At 41.3% G+C, this 13,744-nt stretch overlaps 1 protein-coding gene across 2 annotated transcripts in view; it reads right to left on the bottom strand.

Moving 5' to 3' along the window:
• The window catches only part of ZFAT (zinc finger and AT-hook domain containing), a 239,570-nt gene that overhangs the window by 30,798 nt on the left and 195,028 nt on the right, over positions 1 to 13,744 (bottom strand). For both annotated transcript variants that reach the window (XR_004059297.1, XM_010380280.2), the window contains 3 exons: positions 12,677 to 12,795; positions 4,127 to 4,253; positions 1,253 to 1,383 (listed from right to left, as the gene is read on the bottom strand). Coding sequence is in view for 1 of the 2 variants with exons in the window: in XM_010380280.2 (XP_010378582.1) it covers positions 1,253 to 1,383; positions 4,127 to 4,253; positions 12,677 to 12,795 (377 nt within the window). In the remaining variant the exon portion in view is untranslated. The remainder of the gene's footprint in view (positions 1 to 1,252; positions 1,384 to 4,126; positions 4,254 to 12,676; positions 12,796 to 13,744) is intronic.

Genomic DNA, 13,744 nt, shown 5'->3' with positions numbered 1-13,744 from the left:
TGTCAGTGCCTCATTAAGAAACATCTTGTTAGTGCCACCAGGAAAAGCTAACCCCCTTCCTGAGTTAACTGTTAAACGCCTCCTTTCTGTTTTCTGTTATACAATTCAGTAACAAATTTAATCAATTTCAGACAACTCTAGTAATACACACCTCTTCCAGGTCTCTCCTCACATGTCAGAGATCTTCCCCAGCAACCCTTTACAAAATCATCCCAACCCACACTCCTGGATCCCACTCCTCTCCCACTTCTCTTGCTTTACTTTTCTCCTGGCACTTGTTCACCATCTGACATCCTTTATGTCATACTGGTTTATTCGTGCTTTATCCTTTCCCCCACTGGAAAGTAATCACCATGATGGCAGACACTGGTTCTCTCCTAGACCCCAGCAACTAGAACTCTGCCTGACAACAGTAGGCACTCAATAAATACCAAATGAGTCAATACAGGAGTGGCTAAATGTGAGAAACTCCATGGTTTGCATTTCTACTTTCTCTGTGAACTTGAACTTTGATTTCAGATTACAAATTTCCCTGGTTTTGATGCATTTACTATTTTGGTTTTCTGTTTTTAAAGTATTTGTGTAAGCCAGCTAAAATCTTTTGTAAAATGAAACAACAGGTAGCAGATAGAGATAGAGGTATAAACAGATAAAAAGGATGACCTAATTATCAAACACATTGCATTTTAACAGATGGTAAAGTCTCCACTGAGGACAGAAAAGGAAATGAGCCAAGCAGATAAAGGATTAATTAAGTGGAGTAACCTTTATTCCAAAACTGACCATCTCTTCCTACCAGAGCAGTAGCCTGTGTTGATCTGATCGGGTGTTTACTATTTAGGAAGGCCAGTTCACTGGGAAATCCTCCTGGCTTCTCTGGCTACCCCCATGCATCCTACTAGCTCAATTTACTGATGGGGACTTAGGCACTGAGAGCTGTTTTCACCAGAGATGTGTCTCAATGGTCCACATCATGCTCATTCTCACTCTGGGAATCTTTGACAGAAAATGAACGGAGAGTTTCCAGAATTTTTTTTTAAATATACTATACCTCTCCCCCAAACACCTCCCACATATAGAGCTATTGAAGAAGCACTCCCATGAGATCAGAGGTAGAAAAGAAAAGGCATGAGACTGACCAATTTCATTCCAAGTTCTACCTCAGGTAAGTTAAAGACTTAGAAACACAGGGAAGAGGAGAGAAGCTGACTGTGAGACACACAGGGATGAATACTCACAGGAGGGTCCCTACCTGTTTAACCACAGTCACTGTCCCTGGTGCCATGGCAACCACCGAGGCAAGGGCAGTGGCGTCGTGGGTCTCGGCGCCCAGCTCAATGATCTGCTGCAGGATGTTCACGGCTGTGGGGTCCAGTCGGTCGCCTTAAAAGCAAGAAGCAAAGAGGACACCATTCAGGCCACTGGTGCTGAAGGACATGGAATGTAAAACCAGCCCGTCTGTTCCCTCGGGTGACGCCTTCTCCAGAGGATGCATGGGCTCTCCGTAATCGCTCGTTTTGACAACAGAAATAATCTGTATGGTGCTTTGTAGCTTACAAAGCATTTTCTATAAGAACATCTCAAAACCCTAAGCAACCCTGTGAGGATGGGACATTGAGATGTTATTTGCATTTTGTAGGATCCTCATTTGGGTCACTGAGTCAGTTACACCACAAAGCCAGAACTCGAACCCATGTGCTCTGAGTCCTAACATGCAGACACATGGCTGCCCTCGAAGCTGAACTCCTGAGGAGTGCCAGCCAGCCCGTTCAGCTGCAGACTCAATGAAAGGGTGTGCCAAGAAATTCCACAAGTTATGGGCAAAACATCCAAGGATGTCTCAATTATTCAACCAGTGGGCTTTAGAACTCCAAACCAACTGAAGCTGGGGGCTCTATTTTAACCACCTCTAAAGACGGGATTCTGCATCATCAGGGAAGCTATTTAGTATCCCTGCCTGCTCCCACCATCTGCCAGGCCATCTGCAACCGTCCTGAGCATACCCTGACCCTGATCATTAATTTACTAAAAGAGAAATGACTGCTTGATCTCCACCTTAGCATAATATTTTGCAGTCTCTGCCAACATTTTCATCCTCATGGGCAGCTTTTTGTGGGCCGTGTTCCAATGTGAGTCAATCAATAAGAGATCAGAGAAGGGGAACTCAACGTGCCTCATGCAGAAGGTAGGACAAGCTGGTGGCTGAGGCAGTGGCCAGCTTATATTCACAATGTATCGCCCGGCACTCCCCAAACACACGTCCCTTAAGGGAAATGGTGCAAATGTACCTTGCAGCCAACCACTCTGAACATGCAAGGACAAAAACATGTACCTGTGCAACTTACTGAGGCGAGGTTCTAATTCCGCATCCACAGACTCCCTCAATGACCATTTATCAAACCCTAGGAACTATTGCTTCTAATAAGAATAAAGACAAAGTCTTACCCCTTCCCACTCACCCCCCAACTCCTCCCAGGGCTCACAGGCTCCTAAGCCAGACTATAAGCAAATCCTTACAGAACCTGGCAGGTCCCATGTCAGGAGTGCAATTAGGAAACAGTGCAGAAAAGGGGGGTATTCTCAGGAGGTGACCTGCAGTCTGAGTACTGCAGATGAGGATGAGTTTGGCAGAAAAAGGCTGCGAGGGAGAAGAAACCACACCATACCCCAGGGAGCACTGGAGTGTGGGTCCCTTCTGAGAGCTGCAGATCTGGCCGAGGGCAGCACAGCCCAGGAGTGGGTGGCAAGAGACAGTGACAAGGCCAGGCAGGAGCCAGAGAAGCTGAGCCTGGCCTTTTCAGCTGCAAAGTTAAGAGCTACGAAGAGACATCGGAGGGCCTTAGAAGATGTGAGAGAGTAAATGAGTCTGAGCATGAGCCTGTGTGTGTGTCGGGGGGTGTGTGTGTGCGTGTGTGCCTGTGTGTGTGCTCCTAGGGGATGAAGACAGATGGGCTACATCTTGCAGGTCCTGAGCAATCACTGATGTCACTGGATCATGGAAGGAAACTCAAGTCCTGAAGGAAACTCAAGTTCTGACAGGACCTCAGTGCTGAGAGCCATGTTTAACAGCCTGGGCCTCGACTCTCCCGTCTGCAGAAGTGGAGGTGCTGCCCCCCAAATTCTCTGCAGCTCAGCAGGCAGTGAACACAGCCCTGCCAATTAATCTTCCCTAAACCAACTGGCCGACAGGAGTTTTCTGTGCAGCTTCCTTACAATCTGGAGTTTGGGGGTTTAAGAACTGGGGAAAAATGGTGTCTTCCTAACTCCTATTTCCTATCACCATTGCATTTCACCTAATGCTTCCTCTTTAACCCAACCTGCCTGACCTCTGCCCTTGTACAGGGCTGTGGTATGAAACATCAACTTGTGTTCTGTTCATCGTTTAAAAACAGATCAAGAAAAACTGTTTTCTAAGCATAATGCCCCAACTGCCACTAGGCTGGTACAGTGGCTTGGTTTTTTTTAGAATTGATCTAACATTTGAAAATCATGACATTTGATGTAAAAATCCTGACTGTGCCTTTTGGGAAGGACTTGGAGAATGAGCGACCTGGCCTTGCAGGTCTGCAAAGTGAACCCCCGCACGCCAGAGTCTCTGCCACTCTCTACCACCCACTGAGCCCACACCACCTCCTGCCACTGCCTGCCTGGCCCCTGTAGGCCCTGGAGGAGATGTCCCTGAGGAATCATGGAATGGGACGATGCCACGACAAGAAGTTAGGAGACCTAGATTCCAGGATGAGCTCCAACATCCTAAAGTGGGTGACCTTCAGCCAACCACTGCCAACCATTAACAATGAAAAGCAACCTTCCGCATCCGTGAAGTGAGAATAATCAGATCTCCTCCCCTCACAAGGCTGTTCTGAGAATTAAATGTGATAAGATGCGGGGGAATCTTGCAGTCCTGTTCTAAGGCCTCCCCTCTGCTTTGGCTTTCTTCTAGAGCATTTCTGGAGGCAGAGATCTCTGGTGCCTGACAAAACGGGGCTGCTTCTGCAGTCTGAACGCTGGGTCAGGGATTTGGAAGTAGATCACCTGATGGACATCATTCATCTGCAAATGCGTTCATTCAGCATGTCTAGGAAAGACAGTTCTGAGATGGCAAAGGAAGAGCAGGTGTCCTCACCACTCTCAGAGGTGTATCTCAGGTCCTGGAGCGCGGCCACTGCTGCCTGTGTCCCTTGAGCATCTTCTTCGGCCTCTGTGATGTGGAGATACTGGGTGGAGGGTTCCTCAGGAGCTTCTGTTGCTGTCTAAATAAAAACATAATATCTAAGTCATCTCCTAAAAGATCGACTGTTGCCCAGAAGTTCCAAGATAATGTATTAAGATAGAACAAATACATATAAGAAAGCAATACATTGCAACATCTCATTTACCTGGCACCCCTGAGGAACCAGTTGCTCCCATAAATATACTTCCCAAAGAGAAAATTTCTCTGTGAGGATCAAGACCTTTAAAAACCAGCTTTGGTAAAAAGCCCCTGCTGTACATTTTTGCGGTGGGAAACAGTTTATATATGCTGTTCACAATTAGAGATTTGACCAGCTCAGATATTCTTGCATACGCTCTTCTAACGGCTCCTCTGTTTCCTCTTGCTGCTACCAACACTACCTCTGATCTGTGCCTTACCCTGGGGATTGGGTGCCATGTGGCCAACAGAGGAAGGGCCACAGCCACGGGGCAGCTGAGGATGGAAGGGGTAGGGCGAGTGATTATACAGAGGAAGGGGCACAGTCACAGGGCAGCTGATGGTGGAAGGGAGAGAACCAGTGATTACACAGCACATGGAGAGCATAGGTCCTGGCAGAGTAAAAGTTCAGCAAATCTTAGCTATTTGTGCCATTGTTTTTTTTTTTTTTTTTGAGATGGAGTCTCGCTCTGTCACCCAGGCTGGAGTGCAATGGCGTGATCTCGGCTCACTGCAAGCTCCACCTCCTGAGTTCAAGCGAGTCTCCTGCCTCAGCCTCCCGAGTAGCTGGGATTACAGGCATGCACCACCACACCCAGCTAATTTTTGTATTTTTAGTCGAGACAGGGTTTCACCACGTTGGCCAGGATGGTCTCCACCTCCTGACCTTGTGATCCACCCACCTCAGCCTCCCAAAGTGTGAGCCACCACGCCCAGCCATGCCATTCTTATTCGTACATGAAGGTGTAAGAAACAAAACTGACTACAAGAAATATATTTGCACAAAATCAGGACTTGTGAGGGTAGGAGGAGTTAAAGTGGCATTCACAGGTACCTCGTGCCTCAAAGAGAGAAGAGGTGGAACAGAATTTTTATAGAACTAGATGTTAATAATTATCTCTTTCTGGAAGGGATGGAGAGTGCAAGCAAAACTATAAGGATGGATGCATTATTGTCACCAATCAAGAAGAACAAAAAGAAGGACTTCAGACAAAACATACAGGAGTCAAGTTATGCTCTATAAGCACATATCAGTAAATGACATAGAGGTTCAGAATAGCATATATTTCTTCACAGCCAACCAGCCAAGTCCGTTTAGGTGTTTCCATCCTGACATACAGTAGACACCCCAAAAATATTCAATGAATGCATTAATGAACAAAAAGAAGAATATTTTGTTCTCAGTACCATGAGGCAACAGATTAGCCGCCAGTAGATTCAGGCAATGCCTGAGCCTGTGAAAGGACAGGATGCAGCCTGAAAGGTTTCTCCTCATTCTGGGGAAAGCATGTCATAATTGCTGTCAGGAAGGGTGGTGCTTGTTGCAAGGCATTCCTGGGAGCCAGGTGACACACACATTGCTGGAAGAGGAGGCTTGTCACTCCACTGGTGACCACTGCATGACAGCTTCCTGGCTGCTCACCATCTTCTGGAGATGAGTATGGAGTCAACTACCTGGCTTTATGTCAACTATTTCTGTTGTGTTCACGGCTCTGCATAAGATGCTAGCATCTGCTGGAAGTGAGGCCTTCAGTGGAGATGGGGCATCACTGCATGCATTTATAAAAGCACCGACTGACAAGATGGATTGAGTTTTACGTCGGTAATTGACATTCAAGTGTCTATTTTGTTAATGAAGAGTAAATTCTTCCAGTATGTATTAATACTTGAAACACTAGGTGATTAATTGTTTTTGCATAGAAGAAGATGTAACAGTGATCATCATCAACATCTGCAATAATCATAGCAGCTGCCATTTTCTGAGGGCCTCCAGGGGGCTCATTCAGGCCTCAGCATTTTACACATGGTTTCTCTCAGTGCTTCTGAGCTCTCAGGGATTATTAGCCTACTGTACAGACGAGAACACTAAGCCACGAGGGTTAAACAATGGCTCAAGGGCAAGAAGTTTATAGGTGACAGAGGATTCAAAGTTAAGTCTGTCAGACTCCAAAACTCTTTTTAAAAGAATTTTTATAAAAAAAAAATTTAAACACACAAAAGCAGAGAGACGGGTCTAATAAACCTCCATGCATCCATTAACCAATTTCAGCAATTATCAATCATGGCAAGTCTTTCCTTTTTTAATTTTAAGTTCTGGGGTACATGTGCAGAACATGCAGGTTTGTTACATAGGTATACATGTGCCATGGTGGTTTGCTGCACCCATCAACCCATCATCTACATTAGGTATTTCTCCTAATGCTGTCCCTCCCCTAGTCCCCCTACTCCAACAGGTCCTGGTGTGTGACGTTCCCCTTCCTGTGTCCATGTGTTCTCATTGTTCAACTCCCATTTATGAGTGAGAACATGTGGTGTTTGGTTTTCTGTTCCTGTGTTAATTTGCTGAGAATGATGGTTTTCAGCTTCACTCATGTCCCTGCAAAGGATATGAACTCATCCTTTTTTATGGCTGCATAGCATTCCATGGTGCATGCGTACCGCATTTTCTTTATCCAATCTATCATTGATGGGCATTTGGATTGGTTCCAAGTCTTTGCTATTATGAATAGTGCTGCCATAAACACACGTGTGTGCATGTGTCTTTACAGTACAATTATTTATAATCCTTTGGGTATATGCCCAGTAATGGGATTGCTGGGTCAAATGGTATTTCTGGTTCTAGATCCTTGAGGAATCACCACACTGTCTTCCACAATGGGTAAACTAATTTACACTCCCATCGACAGTGTAAAAGCATTCCCATTTCTCCACATCCTCTCCACCATCTGTTGTTTCCTGACGTTTTAATGATCACCATGCTAATTGGCATGAGATGGTATCTCATTGTGGTTTTGATTTGCATTTCTCTAATGACCACTGATGATGAGCTTTTTTTCATATGTTTGTCAGCCACACAAATGTCTTCTTTTGAGAAGTATGTGTTCATATCCTTTGCCCACTTTTTGATGGGGTTGTTTTTTTCTTATAAATTTGTTTAAGTTCCTTGAGATTCTGGATATTAGCCTTTTGTCAGATGGATAGATGGCAAAAATTTTCTCCTATTCTGTAGGGCTGAATCATGGCCAGACTTTCTTGGACTATGTTCCCACATACTCCATGCCCTGCCCTAGGATTATTCTGAACCAAATCCTGAAATAATTATTTCCCCTATAAATATTTCATACTGTATCTCTAAAAAATAAAACTCATCCAAAAAAGAACTACAATGTTCCTGTCGCACTCAAAAACTTTACAATAAATCCTTAATATCATCAAAGGTCTAGACAATGTTTAAATTTCCCCAATTACCTCATTTTTTAGGTTTGTTCAAATCAAATCTAAATGAGGTTCACACACTAGAACTGATTAATGTGTCTCATAAGACTTAAAACCCATATGCTCTTCCTCCATTTCTGGCTTTTCTCCCCTTGTAGTTATTTGTTGAAGACAGCAGGGGTTTTGTCTTACAGAGCTGTCAGCAATCTAAGTTTCGCTGATTGCATCACCATGGAATTGACCAATGTTCCTCCATCCATGGTGTTTTCTGTGAATTGGTCATTGGATATAAATACAAAAGTTTAAGTAGATTCAGGTTCCCTTTTTGCCAAGAATGCTGCATGGGTGATATTGGGCAGTTCTTTCAGAAGACATGCTTTGGATGGTGGTCTCTTTTATGTAATGTCAGCAGTAACTGATGATCATTGTTAAACCCATGACACCACTAGAAGGTTGCAACATGGTAATATTCTTCTTTTTCATGGGTTAGTTGAAATATTTCAAAAGAAAAAACTTCCCCTCATCAAATGTTTGGTTATGTTTACACAGGGTTTTGTTTTGTTCTGTTTTGTTTCGTTTTTAAAGGTAGAATAGGGCTGGGTATGGTCGCTCATGCTTGTATTGCCAGCATTTTGGGAAGTCAGGGTGGGAAGATCACTTGAGGCCAGGAGTTTGAGACCAGCCTAGGCAATAAAGAGAAATCCTGTTCCTATTTAAAAATTTTTTTCAAAAAATTAGCCAGGCATAGTGGTGCTTGCCTATAGTCCTATCTACTTGGAAGATACTAGAGAAGACTATCTACTGTCTCCTGAGGTAAGAGAATTGCTTGAGCCCAGGAGTTCGAGGCTGCAGTGAGCTATGAAGGGAGGCTCCAAGGCATGTCAGCCTGGGTAGCTACACCCTACCTCTCAAAAAAACTAAAAAATAAAGATAGAACAATTGCTTGATTCTTGGTCTTAATTTACCGATTTTCAAAATAAAGAGTTGATTCTCTAACATTCTACAAAGGTGATTAAGTTGTTTTTTCCAAATATCATTATAAACTTAGAGAATTAAACATATTTTATGTGTTTCACTGTCATTATTAAACACTAGTAACAGCCTCAGAATCACAGTATCATCCCTACTACCAACAACAGAACACTTGAAAACTGCAGTTTGTGCAGTCTGTTTTGCCCTTAGGTTAGTTACATCCCCATCAAACAACTGTTTTGAAATCTCTTGAAATTGTTCCTCTCCATGTAGTTAGGTCACCAATTTGATATACAGTTAGAATCATTTATTTCATTTTACTCACAATGTTTAAGACTTGCTTTTTAAGTTAAATTTTGTTTTTACTATTATATAAAATACTTTTACAATATTTTATATAATCAGAGTCAAATCTACACAGCAGGGTATTCTGAGAAATTTAGCTTCTCCCCATCCCTTCCATCTTGCTCTCTGCCTCCTTTCCCTACATATAATGACCCCATTTCTTATTTTTTGTAACTACTTTACTTTGAAATAATTTTAGACTTACACAAGAGTTCCAAAGATGTAAAGAGCTGCAACAGAGTTCCTGGAGACCCTTTACCCAGCCTCCCCTAATCTTAACATCTTTCATAATCGTGGCACAATGATCAAAACAATAAATTAACATTGGGACACTATTACTAATTAAACAACAGGCTTTCTCCAGATTCCTCCGGTTTTCTCATTAATGTCTTTTCTCTGTTCCAGGATCTAATCATGCATCCCACAGCACATTTAGCCATCCTGCTTCCATTGTCTCCTCCTGGCTGTGAAAGTTCCTCACTTTCCTTTTCTTTCATGACCCTGACACTTCTGAGGAGTACAGATGAGGTATTTGACCACACACATCATTTGGATTTGTCCAATGGTTTCTGATAATTAGACTGAGGTAGAAGATTTTAGTTAAGAATACCATGAGATGAAGTGTCTTCTCATCTGATCACGTCGTATCAGCATGCTTCATTACTGATGTCAGCGTGCTTCACTACTGCTGACGCCAACCTCTATTGCTTGGTGAAGGTGGTGCCTCCACTGTAAAGCTCCTATTTTAGCCTTTTGTAATTAATAAATATTTTGAAGGAGATATCCAGAGTCTATGTGAGTATCTCATTTCTCCTTAAACTTTTGCCTACTAACTTTAGGACTCATTAATGGATCTCACCTGCTAGGATTGTTCCTGTGGTATTCTAATAGCAATTTTCTATTTCCTTCATTCCTTCTACATTTATTAATCATTATTTTTGGGGGGAAATACATAGTCCCTTCTCCCACATTTACTTATTCAACCATTTATTTATGTCAGTATGGACACATAGTGTCCCAATGAAACTTTGGGATGGTTTCTGACAGTGGGATTATTGAGTTAATGGATAAATAAATGCATATGTAATTTTGTTACATATTGCTATTCCCTTCATTGGGTTGGGCCATTTTACATTCCCATCAGCAACATATGAGAGCAGATTTCCCCACAGCCTTTCCAGCAGAGATAATGTCAAACTTTTGGATCTCCGTCAAGCTAGTAGGTGAGAAATTCCATCTTGGGCTAATTTTAATGAAAATTTCTTTCCCTACATGTGAGGCTGATCATGTTCTCAGTTATTCAAGGTTATTTACATTTCCTTTTCCCTGAACCTTTCTTATCTCTTGTTCATTTTTCTAATGGGTTGATCTTTCTTATTACTATTTTTTATAGGCCTTTGATAAAGATATTAATTTTTTCTATGTGACAAAAAATATTTTTATCATCCATCTTTTTACTTATGAGCTCTTTTCCATAAGACTTTTAAAGTTTTCCTATGCAGTCAATTTTTTTAAAGCCTTTTTCCTTATTGAGTCTGGATTTTGAATTATAGTTACAAAAGGTCTCCACACTCTCAGTTTATAGATGAATTCACTTATGTTTTCTTCTAGTATTTGTAAAATATTATTGTTTCTACATTTAAATATCTTATCTTTTTGAAATTTGTCTCATATAACTTTATATGTTATAATAAACAGATTCAATTTTATCTTTTTTCAGATAGCTATTTAGTTATCCTATGTCACTTATCAAAAAGCCCACCTTTCTCTTACCAACTTGAGACACCATCTTTATCATATACTAAATTTCCATGTCATTGAGTCTATTCTAAATTTTCTGTTCTATTCCATTAGACCATCTATTCATGCACACTGTCTTAGTTAGAGAGATTTCACAATATGTTTTAATATTTGGTAGGATTCTCCTCTTATGGTTGTTATTCCCAAGGGTTTCCCTAGCTAATTCTACTTATTCTTCCAAATGAACTTTAGAAATCAACTTGATTAGCTCCAGAAAAAAATCTAACGGTATTTAGATTACATGTAATATGTAACAGATCATATTACATTGATAAATTATTGTATAAATTACCTTCAGGGGAATTAACATCTTTATGATATTGAATATTCCCACAAATTTGCTCAACTCTAGGTTTATGTCTCTTTCAAGAGTGTTTTATAGTTTCCCATATTTACACTTTGGGCATTTTTATAAGGTTTATGCCTAGATTTATCTTGATTTTGTTTCCTGTATCAAATGGGGGTTTTATTTCCATTGTAACTGATTTTATGTATGTATGTACGTGTGCATATATTAGCATATACATATTCTTATATTTACACATATGTGTATACACATTCATATGTGCAGGTGTACATGTATCTATAACTAACTGTTGTATGTTGACTTTTAATCTCCTTTTTCTTTGTATTAGCTTTTCATTCATTCTTTTGGATTTTCTGAAAATATCATCATCTTATATGCATAGAGAGATACTTTTATTTCTTTCCTTCCAGTTCTAGGTCTCCATATGCTTTGCCTGGTCTAGCCACACTGATTGATGCCTCCACACGCTGTTAAAGAACAGCAGAGCCACTGGGCACTCTTGTCTGCTTCTGACTTCAGTGGAAACACTCTAGTGTTTCCCAGTGAAGTGAGATGCTGGTGTTTGGGTGACACACATTGTTTGTTTTCAACTTAAGGATGTATCCATCAAATTTTATTTACTCTTTTTCATCAGTGAACACTGAACTTTGTCAAATGCCTTTTCTGCATCTATGAAGGTGACTGTTTCATATTATAATGGATGTTAACATGTTACCTTTCCATGAGACCACTTGTCCCTTGCATTCCAGAATAATCCCCACAATATCATGATGTATTATTTTTTTCATATTTTTTTCCTAACTATTGGATGCTCTGTAAAGTCCTTAGATAAAATGAGGGTAATTTTTACCCCCAGGAAACACTGAACATTGGCAATGTCTGGAGACATTTTTCAGTATCTCAACAGGGGATGGGGATGGGGGGATGATGCTACTATTAACTAGTGGGAAGAGGCCAGAAATGCAGCTAAACAGCCTGCAGGGCACAGGACAGCCTTCCACAACAAAGGATTGTCCAGACCAAAATGTCGACAGCGCGCTGAGTCTGAGAAACCCTGCCTTAGGTAACTGCAGTTAGTCCGTGGTGGTGATACCTAGTATCTGAAAAGAGAGATGGTTATTGGCTCTTACAATGAAGGTGTGTTTTCAGCAGGTGAATGGTTCCAACTCCTAAGGGAAAAACAAAAACAAAAACAAAAACAAAAAAGCAACTGGGAGCATGAGATCTCCACAGAAGGAGAGCAGAGCCTAGAATCCGGAAATGGAGCCTTTTCCAATTCTCTCAGTGAGGATGGCAACACAATGGAATCCTTGCCTTCCACTCTTTCAGATGTAACATCTGAAACTCTGGATTTGTGAATAACGTAAGTAAAAGTGTCAAGGTTAATACAAACTTTCACAAAAGAGTCTAAATTCAACCCAGAATAAGAATTCACAGGCTTGGCCCAGATCTTACCCAGTTATACCCCTCAGACACAAGACATAATTTGAAAATGTTTCAGAAGTTTCCCAACCAGAAAATCTAATGTTCTGAGGAATGACTGTCCGTGCCCAGTATTTGGGCTGGCCTGGCTTGTCATTTGTGTTTAGAAATGTCAAGATTAATACCACACTTAAAAAAATTACCTCCCACTTGGGGTCTCCATCAATTTCCACCACCTTCAAGCCATGTTTGTTCTTCAAGTGCCTATTGAACTCCCATTTGGTGCCATACACAAAGCTGCAAACGGGACACTTCAAACCGCCTGAAAGCACAGACAGAGGTTAAAAAAAAAAATGTGTTCATAATACATAAAAATGCAACAGTTCCTCCTTCTATTCAAATGCCTCAAATCTAGTAAGTATTATTTTGTCTCCAGCACTTATATTCAATTCAAGCTTACCTTAGTATTGGAACACAATAGCAACAGTGTATGTTTTTCAAGGCAGAGATTTTAAAACTTAATGTACTTTTTTTATTTGTTGAATAAGCTTTTGCAGACAGCCAATATGTGCCCAACAGTTTAAACGCCAGAGAGAACTAAGATAACTAACATAATTCCCTTGGCCAGTGAATAAGTGGCTTAAATCATTCTTTCATTTTTTTTCACTTGTAAATAACAAATAATTTAGAAAACAAGAACAACGGAAAGGGAGTGTCTGCTTTTCTTAATCTCTTTTGTCCCAAAACACTAAGACCAGGAGCCAGATTCTCAGTCTCCTTCACATCAGAAGCTAAGTCACTGGCATAAATTCCCATGCGAATTTCCCAGTAAAGAACAAATTTAAAAGCTGGTCACATCCTGAAATGTCATTATTTATTGAACTGATTAAATTTTACACATGGTCCAGGAAGTGTTTAGATGCTTTAATTAAGAGAATGTACAACTCTAGGTTTAAAAAAAAAACCCAAAACTGGAGAGTCACACAAAATAATATCTTTCTACAATTATATTAGAAGCAGCAACTAAATTGCAGCCTAGACAAAAGTCTCTTTGAACAGATTGTGCCTTCAGAAGCAAATCCCAGGCTCGGGAGACTAAGGGTAGTGCTGAGGCCAGGCCTCTAGTCTACTGGCCAGAGCTAGGCTGACTGCTGGCACCACCGGGCCGCCACCCTGAGCTGGGCCAGGGGAATGAGCCCTCTCACCAACATCCCCAACACCACAGCTGCCTGGAACTGTGGGCTACCCGATTCCAGCAGTCATTCCCTAGT

Source organism: Rhinopithecus roxellana, chromosome 9 (genome assembly GCF_007565055.1).
Source record: "Rhinopithecus roxellana isolate Shanxi Qingling chromosome 9, ASM756505v1, whole genome shotgun sequence".
Classification (NCBI taxonomy): domain Eukaryota; kingdom Metazoa; phylum Chordata; class Mammalia; order Primates; family Cercopithecidae; genus Rhinopithecus; species Rhinopithecus roxellana.
This window is presented reverse-complemented; position numbering and strand designations above follow the sequence as displayed.